This window comes from Myxine glutinosa, chromosome 6, assembly GCF_964187855.1.
Source record: "Myxine glutinosa chromosome 6, kmMyxGlut1.1, whole genome shotgun sequence".
Taxonomy (NCBI): domain Eukaryota; kingdom Metazoa; phylum Chordata; class Myxini; order Myxiniformes; family Myxinidae; genus Myxine; species Myxine glutinosa.
In genome coordinates this window covers 171,669,554-171,687,182 of record NC_136266.1, presented here as the reverse complement: position 1 = coordinate 171,687,182, position 17,629 = coordinate 171,669,554, and the positions used below count along the sequence as shown (strand labels likewise).

At 42.7% G+C, this 17,629-nt stretch overlaps 2 protein-coding genes across 2 annotated transcripts in view; both read right to left on the bottom strand.

Moving 5' to 3' along the window:
- Nucleotides 1–6,185: 6,185 nt before the first annotated feature.
- Nucleotides 6,186–17,629, bottom strand: part of LOC137414661 (uncharacterized) — a 170,363-nt gene continuing 158,919 nt past the window's right edge. Inside the window, exons 10-13 of the mRNA XM_078780884.1 lie at nt 17,189–17,485; nt 12,267–12,346; nt 12,137–12,148; nt 6,186–8,144 (exon numbers count right to left, since the gene is read on the bottom strand). Coding sequence (XP_078637010.1) covers nt 7,997–8,144; nt 12,137–12,148; nt 12,267–12,346; nt 17,189–17,485 — 537 coding nt within the window. The 3' untranslated portion in view covers nt 6,186–7,996. The remainder of the gene's footprint in view (nt 8,145–12,136; nt 12,149–12,266; nt 12,347–17,188; nt 17,486–17,629) is intronic.
- Nucleotides 15,163–16,638, bottom strand: LOC144892548 (espin-like protein). Its single transcript, XM_078779517.1, has 3 exons — nt 15,588–16,638; nt 15,401–15,551; nt 15,163–15,247 (listed from the first exon to the last, which is right to left on the bottom strand). The coding sequence occupies exons 1-3, from the start codon at nt 16,636–16,638 to the stop codon at nt 15,163–15,165; spliced, it is 1,287 nt and encodes a 428-aa protein (XP_078635643.1).

The window sequence follows — 17,629 nt, the reverse complement described above, 5'->3', positions numbered from 1 at the left end:
AAATGAATTTTTAAAATGCAGACACGGCACACGTTCGGCACACGGCACACGTTATGAACCGAATGCCTAACCCTGCTTTTCGCTTCGTGAGCGCAGGGTAATGACAGCTTGATTGAAGATGGCATCACCGTAGTCCAGTTCCTGGTTTGGATTTTGCACTTGTGAGGGATGCAAAATATCCTCTACCAGAACCTCCTGTGCTTGTCCCATAGTTCTTCAGGATTTCACATGGCACATGTCTGCAACATGATGGCAAACAGGTTTCGCAGCATCCATGATGATCGAGTTGCAGCTGCCAACTCTAATGTGCTGTTCCAGTGCGCATCATCCTCCAGGAGTCCTCTGAGCTGGCAAAGCCTGTTTTCAAAGTTCACAGATTGTGGCTTCCAATGTTCACAAGTCTTCAAATGATGTGGGACCTTGGTCCACATGCATAAACAGTCTCAGGTAAAAGCAATCAAAATTGTTAGGATTTACAGTATACAGTGACTTTACATTTACTTTACAGTATTCACACCACTTGACGTTTTCACACTTTGTTGTGTTACAGCCTGAATTAAAAATTAAATAAATTGAGATCTTTATTGTCACTGATCTACACATAATACCCCGTAATGTCAAAGTGGAGAAGTACGAAGTCGCCGGAGGCACATTTTCAGCTTATCCATCCATCCGTCCGTCCATCCGTCCATGATAGGTTTTCGTTACCGTGATTACTTGAGAACGGCTAAAGGGATCTTAGTCAAACTTGGTACAGGTATGTATAATGAGGTAAAGATGAACTGATTCGATTTTGGGGTCACGAGGTCAAAGGTTACAGGTCAAAGTCTGTAATAGGTCAATAACTTCAGAATGGGCGAAAGGGATCTCATCCGCTTTAGTACAGATATGTATAATGATATAAAGTTTAACTGATTCGATCTTAGGGGTCCCGAGGTCAAAGGCCAAAGGTCAGAGGTCATAATCAGGTAAAAATGTGAGAACTTGTGAACAGCTGAAGGGATTTAAATTAAAACTTGGTACAGGTATGTATAATGATGTAAACATGAACTGATTACATTTTGGGGTAAATAGGTCAAAGTTCAGAGGTCATGTAGGGTAAAAATGTGCTAACTTGGGCACAGCTGAATGGATTTAAATCAAACTTGATGCAAATATTACAATGATGTAATAATGTGGGGGGAGGCATAATCAGTCGACGTCGTGACGAAGAATGCCGTTCTTGTTTAATATATATATATATATATATATATATATATATACACACACACACACACACACACACAGATTGAACCCCCTAACTTGACTGGGAAGCAAGGCACAGATTGAGTCTCACCCCAGCAATTGCTGCACAACCTGTTAGCAACAAGTGTGGCCTGCCACGCTGACACATTGTCTCTGCCCTGCTCCTCGACAATTACGAAGTTTGCAGTCAGGAATATTAAATTTAACTAAGGAAGCACACTAATCCTATGACATGACGTTGACATCATGTGCATAAATTATACCAATGTCAATGTAGGCCGGCGCCAGAGTCTATGGAGGTTTGAAAAGTAGCTGGTAAAGGGTTAAATAACCTGCTAAGGTTCAAACACAAACATCGCCTGCTAAGGTTCAAAGGGATAAATAACCTAAAGACCAAAAAGAGCCCGAAGACCCAAAATACCCCGTAGACCCATAAATACCCTGAAGACCTAAATGATCGAGAGGACCTAAAATGACCATAAGACCCCAAAGACCCAAAATACCCTGAAAACCCAGAGGATCCAGAGGACCCAAAAGACCCTTAAAGACCTCGAAGACACAAAATACACTTAAAGACCCTGCCAGAAGACCCATAGGGGCTGAAGCCCCAATAATAACACAAAGGCTCCGAAGACCCTTAAAGATGCCGAAGACCCAAAATACCCAAAAGACTCAAGACCCTGAGGATCAAATAGATCCAAAAGGCTCAGAAGACCAAAATAGTCTCACTTAGGGATAGGAATATTAATAGAGGGGGGAGAGAGAGAAGAGGAAGTGTAGGGGGAAGGGAGAGGGAGTGGAGGAGGGGGGGAGGGTTAAGACTGGGAGAGGGGAGGGGTGGAAGGGAGAAAAAAGAGAGGGGTGGGGGATGGGAGGAGGAGGGGAGAGATAGAGAGGAGAAGATGTGGATGGGTGAGGGTGGGGAAAGGTGGGGGAGTGGAGAGGGAGGGCGGGTGTGGGAGAGAGAGGTGGGGGAGAGAGAGGCGTGAGGGAGGGACAGAGAGGGGTGGGAGAGGGTGGGTGATGGTGGGGAAAGATGAGGGAAATGGGTAGAGGAGGAGGGAGGGTGGGATTGCGGGAAGGGAGGGTATATTATAATATATTAATTATGTACTCTTGAAACATGAGTACATCTATTAATTCTGTACTCTGCGGCTTAATCTGAGGTCTTGCCACAAATATTGATGCTAAGACGCACACCACACAAACATCGAAAGAATCTTTATTTCAATATACCGAATGTACTTTTTTCACCAAATATGCGTAAACTCACATTGGCAGGGTAGGGTCCGGGCGACCTCCTGGTGCAGATCTGTGACATGGTCTACAACATCAAGATGGAACCACGTACCCTACTCTGGATCATTCAAGCTGATCGTTTCAGGCCATACTGAGGAGATGAGGTCCAGGTCATGAGTGTCCCCAGGGAACCGTGGGCGTCGAAAAGCGAGTCTCCGATGGAACAAGGATGGGGCGTCGGGCAGCAGATAGGTGAGACAGTGGAGGCTGTAGGAAGGACTGTACATTAAATTGTCGAATACATTATGGGACTATAATTGGCATATCACCATTTAAATTTAAAGGAGAGATGAATCTGGTTGAATTGGCTGATGTAGATGAGGGTGAATTCCCTTCTCTCACTCGGGTGAGAATTGGGCGGTGAGGATGTGTCGGAGGAAAGGAAAAGTGTGTGCTAGGGTGTGGGACCTTGGGGTGCGTGAGGCAAAATTTTAGCTGAATTGGTGTGGCACAAATTGATAGGAGTGATCGTGTGAAGGAAGCATGTTAGGAGTGAAGAAGTATGAGAGTGTGAAGAGAAGCATATACCCCCAATTGGAATGAAATCGCCATCTTTGTGAGTGATAGGTGTATGTTTATGTGGATGTGTTTTGCGTGTTTTTACCTGCATCATCAAAGGTGGACGGAGGATATATTTTCATATCTGTCTGTCTCTTTGTCGCTTGCCTGTCTGTCTGTTTGTCTGTGAGCAGGATATCTCAAAAGGTTGTGGACATATTCGGATTCTTCACCATTGAGTGATGGGGATAAAACCGATACATAGCAGGATATCTCAAAAACTTATGGACGGATTTGGACGAAACTTGGTGGACAGGTTGGGTGTTTGACAAGGACTAATCGATTCGATTTTGGTGAAGATCTGAATATGGATTCGGATACGATAATTATTTAAGTGATTCTTCACCATTGAGAGATCAGATGAAAAGAGATAAATAACATATTTAAAAAAGTTATGGACGAGTTATGACGAAACTTGGTGAACGAGTTGGTTTGGTGACAAGAACAAGTCGATTAGATTTTGGTTCAAGTCTGAATCCAGATCCGACCTATCAGTGGGATACAAAACAAACTGTTCAGCCTGGCGGAGGTATGCTCTCTACAGAGTGTCGTTCTAGTTTTGTGTGTATTTTCGTGGATGTTTTTAGCCGCGTCGCAGACGCTGCTCATAGAGTGCCCTCTGCTGTTGTTGTTGTTGTTCTTCTTGTTCTTCTTCTTGTTCTTGCAGGGAAGACAAAACCTCAAAGCTCCACCCATTCTGGGAACCATAGCTCCACCCATTCTGGGAGAGCCTTCATATAAACAAATATCCACCATTTTATTAACTCGCATAGCTTTGAGGCCTGTTTTGTAGGCCCATGGTGTCTTCCTCTCTCACACAGTTTTATTTCAAATCAAATTCGATATATCATTTCATTTTTCACAGTCGCTAACATAGTTTTAGACTCGGTTGAAAAAAAACGGGAAGAAAATCCTATGAAAGTTGCCTTTATAGAACGAAATGAATTCTCAAAGGCCTGTAACTTCAAGTCCATTGAGATATATTTTGTTTAAATCGCGGCATGGTCAGTCATACACCGCCCGAAATAACAGACGGGAAAATGCCGAGATATACTAAAAATTCGTCCATTTGATGACAATCGTCACGATGAAATATTTAATTTATACGTCGTCACAATAATGTGGAGAGAGGAGCATAGCTTCGTTCACGTGTCGCCACACACGGGAAATTGCCGAGATATATTTTTTTTAAATCGCGGCATGGTCAGTCATACACCGCCTGAAATAACAGACGGGAAAATGCCGAGATATATTAAAAATTCGTCGCCACACACGGGAAATTGCCGAGATATATTTTCACTTTGCACAAAAATAACATCAAGTAATCGAATCAATAGGAATGTCCTGTGCCTATAACATCGACGTTATAGGCACAGCTGCATCTAGGCATTGTGTAACATCGACGCGGATTTTGTTTTAATTAAAACTTTTTGTACTTGTTTTTTTAGGTTCACTTGGCTTTGCCTGGATAGGCTTGTGGGTAGAGGAGAAGCAGCCAAAACCCGAATCCTATCCAGGTTCTCCGTGATGACTCCATCTTTGCCTATTTGGGTTCCTCTTGATGGCTCCAATGCTGTATTTGGTGTTTTATTTGATTGCACTTAAGCAAAACAACGTGTTATACCATAAATACATTTCTTTAATTCTCACAAAATCAAAATAACAATTTTCACTCAGAATTTACAACACAAAGCATATACAGTAAGTAAATATTATCACGCATTAACTGGCATTAATCATGTTTGGACAAGTTTTACTTTAGGCAACTTCCAGATTTTTAGTCCCATTGTAAATATGATGCTTGTGAACCACCTTTAGAGGCCATTTTTCCCCGCAGAGCAGGGGTTGGCCTTTTTTGGGCACCGTGATCCCCTTTTTGAAGCAATGTTTTATGGCCGGATACCCTTCCTACCGCCAACCCTGTTAGTCGCCTCTTGCGACACACAGGGAATTACCAGTGAACTGGTACTCAATTTGCTGAACACGGAAGGATGACAGGCTGAGTCAACCCCCCTGGTGTTAATTCAGCGATCGGCCGGGATTCAAAACCAGGATCATAGGATCCCAAGCTGGCACCCGAACCACTAAGCCAACAGCATTGTTTTTTCAGTGGATACGGATTTTAAAATGATGTACAATACGACAATTTTGAAATGATGTAATCCACCCCAAAATAATCGGTGCGCATGCGCAGAAACCCCAGGAAACTGGTGCGTTTCGGGCAAAATAAAATGTACTGTCCAGGATAACGATTGTTACTTGGAATGGCTCATCAAGCTTCTGAAAAAGCCGGAAATACTTGGTAAGAGTACCTGAGGGAAAAGGCTGGCCGCTGCAAAACAAAAAAACTTGGAGAACTTTCTTAGCTCACCCAACAGGCACTTAATCTAATCTAATCTAATTTTGCGTATGACAAATTACAGCTCACAAATCTAAATCTAAGTTGTACAGCCATGTGACAGCACTGTCTGTTGATCGGAGGATTGCCCTAAATCCTTCATAAAATTTCCATCGGTGACACTGATTCACAATGTGATAGTTTGATTTGGGTGACCAGTCGTGTGCTGGGATGTCTCTGGAATTCCATTTGTGGAGGTGGGTTGATGTCCTTGCATGGAGAGCATGGATCCTGGTGAGCGCAGATCACTGTTTCCAGGGGAGGTCGAAACCTGGAGGGTTTTTTGTCAGATCGCTCACCAGTTCTTTGTTGGCAATGTTGTTGGTCTGCCCAGAGAATGCACCACTCGTCCTTTGTGTTAAACCCGGCATCACACACAACATTTGCAGAGCCCCCCCCCAACCCCCACTCTCCCCATGGATCGCTGCAAGTTAATGGATTGCGTATCTGGATTAGATTCTTCTGAGCACCAATGAAAAGGAATATCCGGGGCTTGTGCATGTGGAGGGTAAGTTTAAAATGATGACATTTACTATCAATCATGTTGGAAAGGGGATGGGTTGGGAGCTGTATGGTCTGTGAGGGCCGGTATACATATACTAGTGGGGTATGCTTACATATTGTGGAAGCAAAAATAAACTGTGCTTCGTACATAGGTACATAACAAATAGAAGCTTTATGATTATAGGCAAGCATCACCGACCTGCTGCTAGATATAAATTTAGATTTAATCATTTATTTTACAGACGCGTTTACAGTTCTATGTAAATTTTCATTGAGATTTTTATTTCACAGTTTACAATTATAGAATTACAATTTTCAAATGTTAGAGATTGATTGAGGGGTTTTTTTTGGTTTTTTTTTACATATCCATTGACAGTTTTTTTTACATACATTTTCATTTACGGACACTTTCCAATGGTTCTGTGATTTTTCCCTGCGTACTAGCTTTGATGTCCGACGACACGCCAAATTTCAGCTTTCTAAGACAGCCGGAAGGTACTGAACATTAATATCAGTCAGTCAGTGTTTAGAAAGAGCTTTAGATATTAGATATTGTTGTTTGCTTCCGAGGCCATAAGAGAAATTATACTAGATCTTTGCATCCATTGGTAAAAGTTGAAGTGTGTGTGTGTTATATCCACGGCCGACTCTTTAGTTTAAATGCTGAAAATTATGTTTAAAAGACTTAAATTACACATTTTGCGCTAGCATTTGCAGGTAAGAAGTGCCCGGTGAGCCAAACCGATTCAGTGTAAACACACACATCACATGCGCAAAAGGCCTCATTTAGCATTCATACGTCATTTTGAAAGTCCCGTAATCCAAATGAAAGGGAATGTTGATGTATGAAGTTTTTTGATTACTGTGTGGCTTTGAATTTGGTTCTACTGACTGCATCTGTGGTATAGTTACAGTTATTCATTGTTCTACTACCAATAGTCCAATATCATCCGAAATGGCCCCAATTAATACCACCTTTTTGTTGGGTCATTTACATGTATTGCTCGTCCACACAACCCCCGATACCAAGCATCCGCTCTCTCTGCACCCCTACCACTCGCAGTCTGCTGCTGCTACTCTTGCCAATTGCATCTTCTCCTCACTGAGCATATACTCCAACAAGCACAGGTATGTCTCTCTCACCTTTTCTCTATTGTTCCTCACTCCCCCCCACCTGATATCCTCATTCTTCTTACTTTCCTCCATCAGCCCTCTGAGGATCTACAGCAATATTTCCTCTTCCCTTCTCAAGGTTCAGGCGTCCGCTCCATACGAGAGACCCGATTACCAGTTTGTATATGCAATTCATTATTATAACCATATAGTAACAAATAATAAAACCACAAAACAATTCCAGGTTGGAAGTCAAAAATAATTTACAGAAGCTCGATATAAATTAATTTATCACAATTTACAATGTTCAGAAAAGGTAGCGTGGGACAGAGGAAGTGGCCATATATGTACTCTACACAAAAAATGGAATTAAAAAATAATAATTTTATAGTGATTCGTAAGTTTCCTATGAAGAGTAAGTATTTATGCAAATGTGTTGATATTTTGGTTTGGAGCACTGTTTGTGCTCTGTATACCAAAGGGATAAACAAAATATGAAATTAATCTCTTCCATTTTGCAAAGGCATAATATTCTCCAAAGTATATTAACAACAGTTAGCTTATAAGGCTTAAAGCTCGATTTTACTCCTTACAATGCTCATACTTGTTATAAGCAGGTCTCTTTTTCAATGGTCATTGTGGTTGTGGGGCCTGCTGTGCACGTAAGACCCTGGCCCAGGTTTTCAACACAGTGGTGTTCCGATGCCACTTCTTGAACGTCTTCCACTTGACTGCTACTGGTCACATCACCATTACCATGAGCATGTCTCCAATGTTGTTTTACCAGCAGGAACTGTTGTGGAGCCACAGCAAAGTGAAGTAAAATCAGCAAAGGATCCATTTTTCCAGGAGCTCTCTTCCAGCATTCCCTGATTTAGCTCAGTGCTTGGTAAGACCTCCACGTCGAAGCAAGATCTGGAGTTGCCAGGGTGCCAGATTAGACTCCTCGTAGCCAAGCTGCCGCACTTGCTCTCTCTGCTGTCTGTGGCACTCTTCTTCCTCCGTACGCCTCATCTCTTCCTCCTTCCTTGGGGGTGACACAGTCATGACAATAGACATCTAGGATTCTACAAGCATAAGCTCTATCAACTAAAGACAGGTGAAATCACAAAATATTTAGAAATTAAAGGAGATGGAGAGTAAAAACAGTCGATCTCCTTACTTATCATCCAAATGAGATTATGGGTAGATACAAGTTCTGACATAGTTTAGTTGAATACACCTTCTAATGTGCTGCCACTTTATAGAGAACGTAGTCACCTGGTAAATATTCAGTGAATTCACTTTTGTAGTGTCATAAGGCTCATGAAGGAGCTTGTCCATTACTATGTAACAGAAAAGGACATTAGGAGACAACAATGCACTTTGGAAGGAAGAAGAAAACACAAGCAGACAACGGACAAATTAACATGTAGTACATGGCATATGAACTTTGGATCAAAGAGTTATGGAGAACTCTATGGCAAGTGATCATGTGATTTCAAAAAAAGATGAGCTATTTTGTTGAAATGTGCATTTTTGTTTTGACATGTTTTGGGAGACTTCTCCCGAGGGACGTTGTGACTTGTGCATGCTTGTCTGTCTGAGACACAGCCTGTTTGCTGATAACTTGAAAATGCTGATTGACCAAGCTCAAATTTGGATTTTTTTTTTTTTGCATGTTGTGTTATATAAAAGCGATTTAAAAATTTGGGTTGTGGGAATCCAATACAAATGACATCCTATATAGCCATGATCTCAGGAATACAAAGTCCTGAAAGGATGAATGAATGAAAATGAATGAATGAATGAAAGATTGTTTTAAGGCCATTTTCCCCGCTAGAGCGGGGGTTAGCCTTGCGGGCCCCATGACAATCATGGTTCCTTGTTTGAGGCAATGTTTTTATTGCCGGATGCCCTTCCTGACGCCAACCCTTGGTCGCCTCTTACGATGCGCAGGGATACGGTATACCTATTCTAACCCGGGGTACACACGGGGATCATTCATCCCAGCAAGCTGGTACTCAATTTGCCGACCTTGGAAGGATGACAGGCTGAGTCAACCCCCCTGGCGTTAATTCAGCGATCGACCGGGATTCGAACCCAGGATCCTAAGATCCCAAGCCGGCACCCTAACCGCTAAGCCAACACCAGGCTCCATGAAACTTACATAATACAAGGTACAATATTCCAAAATGACTTGGACAAATTTGGTTGTTCATATATTTAGTACCACAAATACCCTTTATTTTATATGATCCAGGAACTCAGAAAATTTTCTTTATTTTCAGGTCTGGTGGTTTAATGTAAAAAGAAAATGGCGACTCCACAGGAAAGCTCAGTGCGTCGAATGGTTCATCGAGACGAGATCCACCACGCACGTTCAGCCAGCGTAATTTCTGTACAAGGTATTGAAGGAATCCGCCATCGCAGACTAGTATCCGAGAGTGGTACAAGAGCGTTAAGGAGACTGGAAGTTGTCAGAAACAGAAAATTAGCGGTCGACCAACCACAAGTGCAGCAGATGTTGAACGAGTGTGTGAATCATTTCAACAAAGTCCCAGAAAATCAATCCGAGGCGCATCCAGAGAACTGGGACTATCATCCACCACTGTACACAGGATTTTGCATAAAAGACTGAAGATTTATGTCAATAAGGTGAAGATTCTGCAGGAACTCAAACCAAATGAAGGACCCAAACACAAGGTGTTTACCTTGTAAATGCTCAGTCGTATCGAGGATGATGAAGATTGCCTGAAAAAGGTCATGTTCACAGACCAAGTTTGCTTTCATCTATTGGGCTTTCATTTCTTCCAAAGAGTTTCCTCCTTCCCCTGTGGAATGTTTGCGGCTCGGGGTTGATAAACCCATATGAATGGCTTGGAAATACATGGCAATGGCAATCAACCTCATGGATGGAGATGACACCTGACCTGACCTAACAGTGAAGTTGAGCAATTGTTTTCACAATGGAAGAGTTCTGATGATGAAATTTCACAATGGTTTAGTTTAGTGAAGTAGTGAAACAATGTGAAAGTGAAACAACAATACTTTCAAATTGATTTTACATGTCAGCAAAATACTTTTTTTTTTGATACAAAGTCAAGGCTTGTGGGGGAGCTCGAACATGGAACGGATGAGGTCATGACAGAAAAAAAGGAAGAGCAGAAATATAGGGAGGAAACACTCCAGCAGTGGGGTTGAGGGACAAAATAGAGGGAAAATTGGACAAAAAAGGGATGTGGAGAAGAATGTGGGGTAGTGGAGGATGCATGGGATGGACAATATGGATACAGAGGCAACCTCCCAAGCAGGAAAAACTGGAAATTTGGAAGGAGAAGGAATTGAGGTGGGGAGGTGGGGGTTTATGGGACTATAAAAGATCATGGTTTTGAATGGGGGGGGGGGGGTGAAGGGGGGGGGGGGTGAAGGGGGGGGGTGACCTGAGATGGTGAACAGCTGTCTGGAAGTTCTGTAGGGAACGATGATTGAAGAGAATGTGAAAGTTGGTTCCACAGGTGGGGGAAAAAGGAACGAATTTGAGTGGAGATGAGCAGCTAGCTATCCTGGATTTTGGGAGTTCCTCCAGAAGGGGGTGTAGACTTGCTTAATGGAAGAACAAAATGGTGTAAACAAGTTGGTTGTATCATGTCTTCAACCAGTCAGCTGCCATCAACTTTGGGGAAAGAAAATAAACAAAGACCTCAACAAAGCATACCTGTCATATGAAGCACAAATCAGGCTTGGAAAGCAAATTACCCCATTCCTGGAGGTCATTGGTGAGCCAGCTGGGTTTTAAATCAACAACCCATTTCATACATTGTCTTATTCCCCCAAGATGGTCATTTTCATAAAACTTAGGTTTTTTTTTTAATGGCTGACTTAAGCTGTATTAGAACCAACCACCTCTGAGATACTAGTCCAGTGTCCGCACTACTTACTCAAAGATCAAGCCTAGTGTTGGCCTAACTGTTAAGGTGGCTGGCGTGAGATCTTGGGGTCCTGAGTTCGAGCCCCTGTCGTTCCATTGAAATAACACCAGAAGGGTTGACAGCCTGTCATCCTTCTGAGGTTGGCAAAATGAGTACCAGCTTACTGGTAATAGGGGGAATTGCATCAATAGCACAGCCGCACCTCCAGAAAATGATACAGCAGAGCAACCACAGGCTGCATACGAACAACCACCACCCAAAGATGCAAGGGTATTTGGCCAAGCAGCCCTTTTCTTGCGACCATGTTGAAGATTTGGATGTTGTGTGGTTCGGTCCATTGCATGTCTTGTATGTCCCGTATCCACAGACGAAGGTCATTAAAGGTTCCAAAATTGGCACCAGTAAAGCAGGCTCTGCCAATAGTGAAGAAAGCTAGCTCTAAACGTGCTCGCTGTTTATTTGCACCCGTAGGTCGGACGAACTCCTCCACATGTTGAGTAACATATTATGGGTCGATACTTAGATATGGTGACAGCTGGCTTATCCCAGGCATAGGGACATTCAAAGATGGTGCAGACCTCAAATAGTCAGTCATTTGGTGGTGGTTGCATGGACCCGCTAAGGAGGTTAAATCTGCGGTTTTTGGAGTTATCCATTACGAGACCAGAGAACCGGCAGTTTGCAGGTTGGCTGTCCCTCAAGGAAGTGGCCAAACCTATAAAGTAAAGGATGTCCATCAATAATTGTGTTCGAGTCACCGGAAATGGAAAACTGAAATTATAGCAAAATTATTCCCTTCAGCAATCACGAAAAAAGAACCAATGACACTGATTAACTGCACATTGCGTCTTCCAGTAAGAAATTGATGGTTGCACAAAGCACAGAAATATCCAATTATTGAAGAGGACATAACAATAACATCCACAAGAACAATATGAAGCCATTGATAGTCCAAAACAATGTTGGCTCCACCATGAGTATTTGTCCGGTGTCTGCAGTGGGCATGACTAAAGATAAAGTTTCAAGGAAGAAAGATGAAAAATGAAAGTTTTACTTGTACACACTGGAGTGATGTATCCAGTTCAGCAAACTGGAAAGTTTTACTTACATTTTCCTTTCCCTGTTCGGGGACAAAAAAACAACAACAACCAAAAGCGATGTTAATGTTTTACGTAGTTTAAGGCTAAAGTATCACAAATTAATTGAAAGGCGCTGTGTACTCGAAGTGTGGTACTTGCTTTTCTTCGTCGATCTTCTTCTTCATGATGCCTCTTCGCCATGCTGGAAGCTGGGAAAGCATTTTCTCCTCGTATTCTTGCTTTAAAAACAAAATTTGAAACATGCGCCAGTCAGTCAAAGCAACGCGTCCTTATCCTCAGGATAGGTTTGGAATTAATGTGTGGACAACAGAGTTGAGAAAAGTCAGCAAGACACCAATGTAGCATCCGAATTGACGAAGGAGCTTGAATGAAATCATTAGGAAGAGCTACAAACTCTTCCAAACCTACATAGGTTTGGAATTAATGTGTGGACAACAGAGTTGAGAAAAGTCAGCAAGACACCAATGTAGCGTCCGAATTGACGAAGGAGCTTGAATGAAATCATTAGGAAGAGCTACAAACTCTTCCAAACCTACATAGGTTTGGAATTAATGTGTGGACAACAGAGTTGAGAAAAGTCAGCAAGACACCAATGTAGCGTCCGAATTGACGAAGGAGCTTGAATGAAATCATTAGGAAGAGCTACAAACTCTTCCAAACCTACATAGGTTTGGAATTAATGTGTGGACAACAGAGTTGAGAAAAGTCAGCAAGACACCAATGTAGAATCCGAATTGACGAAGGAGCTTGAATGAAATCATTAGCAAGCGCGACAAAGACAACAAACTTATTGAAGGACAAAAACAGGTTGATAAACCCGTACGCAGTGAACACCTGTTCAGCACATTGAAATTGTAGCTTCACTGCCTTTCCAAGCGGAACCCTAGAAAATGTACAGCATATGCCTTTCGTTGAGCACGTTGTCACCGGATACATGGTGTGCATTATTTAACCGTCCAGGGGGACAGAAAATTCCCCTGGGAATTGCTGTAGGTGAAAAAAAAACAACACACCATTGATTCTACTGATGCTATCATTGCAAGGAATGGTGAGGATGTCCTATCTTTCAGCACTACTGAGGTTTGTATAGCTCTGTGTTTGCTTGCAGATGTTGTCTGAATGTTGTAACGACGGGAATTCTTATTTTGCCTCTGTAGTTGCTATGACTGGGGAGAATGTCAGTGGCAATGGCAAATAGCAAATGGGGATATAATAACGTATAACTTTTAGAACGTGCGCGTCCCAGAGAGGCTACGTTTTGCCCTTGATTCCTGCCGCACCTGTCTATGGATAATAGACTATGGATAATGGTCTTCTTCTTCTTTAATCGCCACAATTATTCCCACGGTATTTTCTGTTTGACCGTGGGAAGCTTGGCCCTAGTCTTTCACTCACCAGCTGCCCAGGCCCCATGTTCGACTGAGGTTAGATCAGGCATTTTAGAATTAATTTTGCAAAAATTAAAGGCAAGAGAAGTACAATGATAGGAATGCATTTTTTACACTATTCAGTGGTTATAAAAAGAGGACAGAGATACGCATGCTGGGAGAGCTGATGGGGATCTGGAAGTGTCATGAGAATATCAAGACCTGGCAGAAGTAAAAAAAAAAAAAAAAAGTCACTTGAGCCTCGTCCTCGGGTTGGGGCCTCAGGAGAGTGGAGAATAATCTGGTCAGGCAAGTTTTTGATGTGGATGTATCTGGTAGGAGAAGGGGCAGACCAAAATTGAGGTGGAAGGAGGTGGTGGAAAAGGACATGAGAGCAATGGAGTGTAGAGAGAGGTTGGTTGGATAGAGGGGGTCATGTGACCCCACGAGGTGTGATTAATTGGGGCCATTAATGCAGTGGGAGTAGTTAGTTGTTACAAAAGAAAATTTAAAGTTACAATTGGATGATATGAGTATATATGGTCAGGACTGGTGTTGGTCATCAGTCGATTGCATTTCAACAAGAATGACTCCACTGTGGTCATGACCTGCGCCAAAACCTGGTAACGGGCCGATTGGGAAACGCATATTTAAAGCACTCTTAAAAGGTGAACAGCACTATTGGGAAACACACATTTAATGCGCTATTTCAAAATTAACTTGACACCTCTCACCAATGACACCATCTCCACGGTTATATCAGAACAAGCTGATTCATCACATGGTCACAGATTGCTTAACCCCAATATGGGGCTGTTCAAAAATTATGTAATGCAATTTATTTAGTAATTTGCGTAACGTAACGTTTGGTTAGGTAATGTAACGCTTGATTACTGTGTGTTCTGATGAGCGCTTGATTAAACCTTACTATTATTTGACATGTGATTAGATTTTTCGGGGTCGCTCATTGTGAATAACATCGACCCAAGCAAAGCCAATGGAAACCTGATGCATCAAACCAAGGCAGTGTATAATCAGCAGATGCCGACAGGCCTAATGTGTAAGACACACCAGAAAACCAAGATGGCGGCCATATAATTTTGTCTCAGCGATATGGTGGGTGAAGTCAAGCAACAGATGTGGGTGTGGTCTGATATGGTGGGTGGAGTCAAGCGACAGATGTGGGTGTGTTCCGATGTGGTGGGTGGAGTCAAGTGACAGATGTGGGTGTGGTCTGATGTGGTGGGTGGAGTCAAGTGACAGATGTGGGTGTGGTCCAATATGGTGGGCGGAGTCAAGCGACAAATGTGAGTGCACAACAATCGACCCCAACAATAACCCCAACAACAACAACAGGAACAGGAACGCAAGGCTCTTGTAGACCTTTGACATGTCGTAGGTAAAAATGTACAGTAGTCAAAGTCATTGAATCGAAACACTGTCGTTACCCAGCAATAAATCACAAGATATCCAGTATTAATCATTTTCAAGCCATATTTGAATATAAGATTGTGGAATTCCAAGGTTATACTGCATTTCGTTTTTATTCGGGTCACTTCTTCAGGCCAGCTTGTGTTACGTTAACGTTGCATAAAACAATCTATAAAAGTAAATGCGTCATTATTATATTCTTGCATCTCATTTCACTTCGAAAAATCAGTGTGAATTCAGTGCAGGTAATGCAAAGCAACAATGGATGAAAAGTTCATCTCGACATTTCTCACTTCGAAACCAATGCATTTGTACAAAAACCTACAATGAAAATCATGGAAAACCATTAAATTACTCAATTAATCAAAACAAATGAACAATAATCAAGATTAGAGGTCATCGTGATTGACAATTGCAACAACGAAGCAATTATCCATCATGTGAAATGTTTCATGATCTAGTTAAAGTTCAAACAGTTCAGCTTCCTTCTCTTTCCAGAAGGAAAAGCTGCGATCAATGTAGCGGCAGATTTCCTCACTGCTGAACTCGCCAAGTTCCGAAATGACTTTAGGGGAGTCTGAATGGTGTGGTGGTTTCGCTGTGGTGCAGGCAACGGAGAGTGGTACTTCACTGCCACTTCCCTCGCTCGCCTCGTCTCCACAGTAACTTGGAAGGCTAACCTCAGAGGTGCGGCGGGAATCAAGTGCAGGGAAACTTGCCGTTCTACGTGCTTCGCCAAAAAACTCCTGTCGCAGATCATCAAAAGGTTGGTCCCAAGTTCTCTGACCGGTTGCTATCCGGAAACTGACGGCTTTGTGAAATTCTCGAACCGTCTCCCACCCACGGCTTGCGAGCTGGTCGAACATCTCAAAGCAGAGGAGGTGTCGGGCTTTGCGTTCCGATGACGGCATTTCCATCTCAAGCAGGCGGAAATATCCCAGAAGAAAAAGATCCAGTGAGAGGCTGTCGTAAGAGACAGGTGAGCCATTAGACGCAGGTGGTAAAAACTGCTCGGGAGAGTAAAAGGAGGGCACTGTTGAATCCACATTTTGAAGTGGGACTTTGGGGACATGAGAGATAATTCGTCGCCAGTGGCCAATAAGGCGGCTCACCGCCTGCCGTTGCCGCAAAAAGAAAAAGAGTCGCTCATCATCTGAGGTTTCGGCCGAGGCTGGCACGTCTTCTGTATTTGGTTGTTCAGCAGCAAAAATTCCTGAGTAAAGAGCCTTCTTCCAATGCCCAAGGAACAGGAGGACAGTGCGAACTTTACGAGTTTCCAAAGCTGCTCGTATCGCTGCTGGTGGTGGCTGCTTGAATACAGCTATTTCTGCACAGCCAGTGTCATCTAGGTGACCTGAAAATGCACATGGCTGGCTTTGAGGACTAGTCTTTGCTTGGAGAAGAACTTGTGGTTCAAAGCTGGCTTTTAGGCTGCGTACTGACACTCCATAATGGTGCATCTCCTGCATAAGATCTTCGGAAAATGACCTACTTTGGCTGCCGTGAGTTATACATGAATTTTCAGTAGTGTTGTCTTTGTAGACCATTTCATCAGTGACTGGTGTACTTGGATTTTCTTTTTCATCAACGTTTTGCAAGGTATTAGTACGATTAATGGTCGTCAAGTTGTCAACATGTTGAGATGGCTGTGTCTTTGACTTAGAAGGCTGAGACGTCCCACTAGTAATTAGGCCCGTCACTAAGAAGGCCATACTGCGAAGCAAACCAGAGATTCGACTGCACCAAGTTGGCAAACTAGCCGAGTCAAGGCCTCCATCTTTCGACAGAAACCGGCGATCCAGTTGAATCGCTGGTGGTAGTAGAAGTGGCGGAGGAGCTGGTAGAAGGTGTCGTATCTCTCGCTCCAATACATCCAACTTTGACTCAACGTCATGAGCATCTCTCAAAAGCTGCAACCGTTCCACATGCTGCTCGAGTTCTTGAATGTCCTTTTCTGTCAAGAGTTCACCAAACGGACCCAAGACAACATCGCGGGAACCACAGTAGTGCCAGCTTTGTGAATTGAACCCAGAGCCATAAGTTGCAAACTTTCAAGGTGAGTGAAGAATGTAATAAGATGTCAGGGGAAGGGGTTGAGAAGAATTGTTGGACATTAAGGTGAAAAAAATGAAACAAGCAACATGTTGGAAATATATCTAATTATGGGGTTCCATTTCTGAACTGAAAAGACAATTAAACTTTGTAAAGCTAATGTAAGACAATAAAGTTGCAAAAAACATTTATAACACTTTTCCTTTTTACCTTATTTTTTTCCTTTTCTTCCTCTTGCATCTTAGCGTGAAGCTTCCGCACCATCATTTGGCGCTTCCATTCTGGAATATAGCGTCCCTGCTCATCGATGTTTGGGATTAATGAATCCACATCAACGGAATCCATCCGCACTAGCGATTGCATCCTGGGTGGTCCATCAGACCGATGTCCAGATGTTGGTGCAGGTGTACTGGGTGAAGAACCTTTACCAATCGTAATGACTTCTTGTCCCCCATTTATCTCGAGTGAGACTCTGTCAGGCCTCAGAGGCTGCCTTTTCTCTTGGGGCTGGAACAAGTGACAATGTTGAGTAGGTTATTCTTTGCATTTGAAAAACAACCAAAACCAAAAACAAATCAACATCAAAGCAATTTTGTGGTGTGCAAATGAAAAGGAAACATAAGTACAACTTCAATACCTCTTAATACTTAC

Bases quoted from the DNA above. Each gene is read 5' to 3' on its own strand.
- LOC144892548 (XM_078779517.1), bottom strand. From the start codon at position 16,638: ATGGCCTTCTTAGTGACGGGCCTAATTACTAGTGGGACGTCTCAGCCT. The intron at 15,552-15,587 runs GTGGAGACGAGG...GTGGCAGTGAAG, and splicing joins GGTTAGCCTTCCAAGTTACT to TACCACTCTCCGTTGCCTGC. The intron at 15,248-15,400 runs GTTTGAACTTTA...TTTTCATTGTAG, and splicing joins AAAGAGAAGGAAGCTGAACT to GTTTTTGTACAAATGCATTG.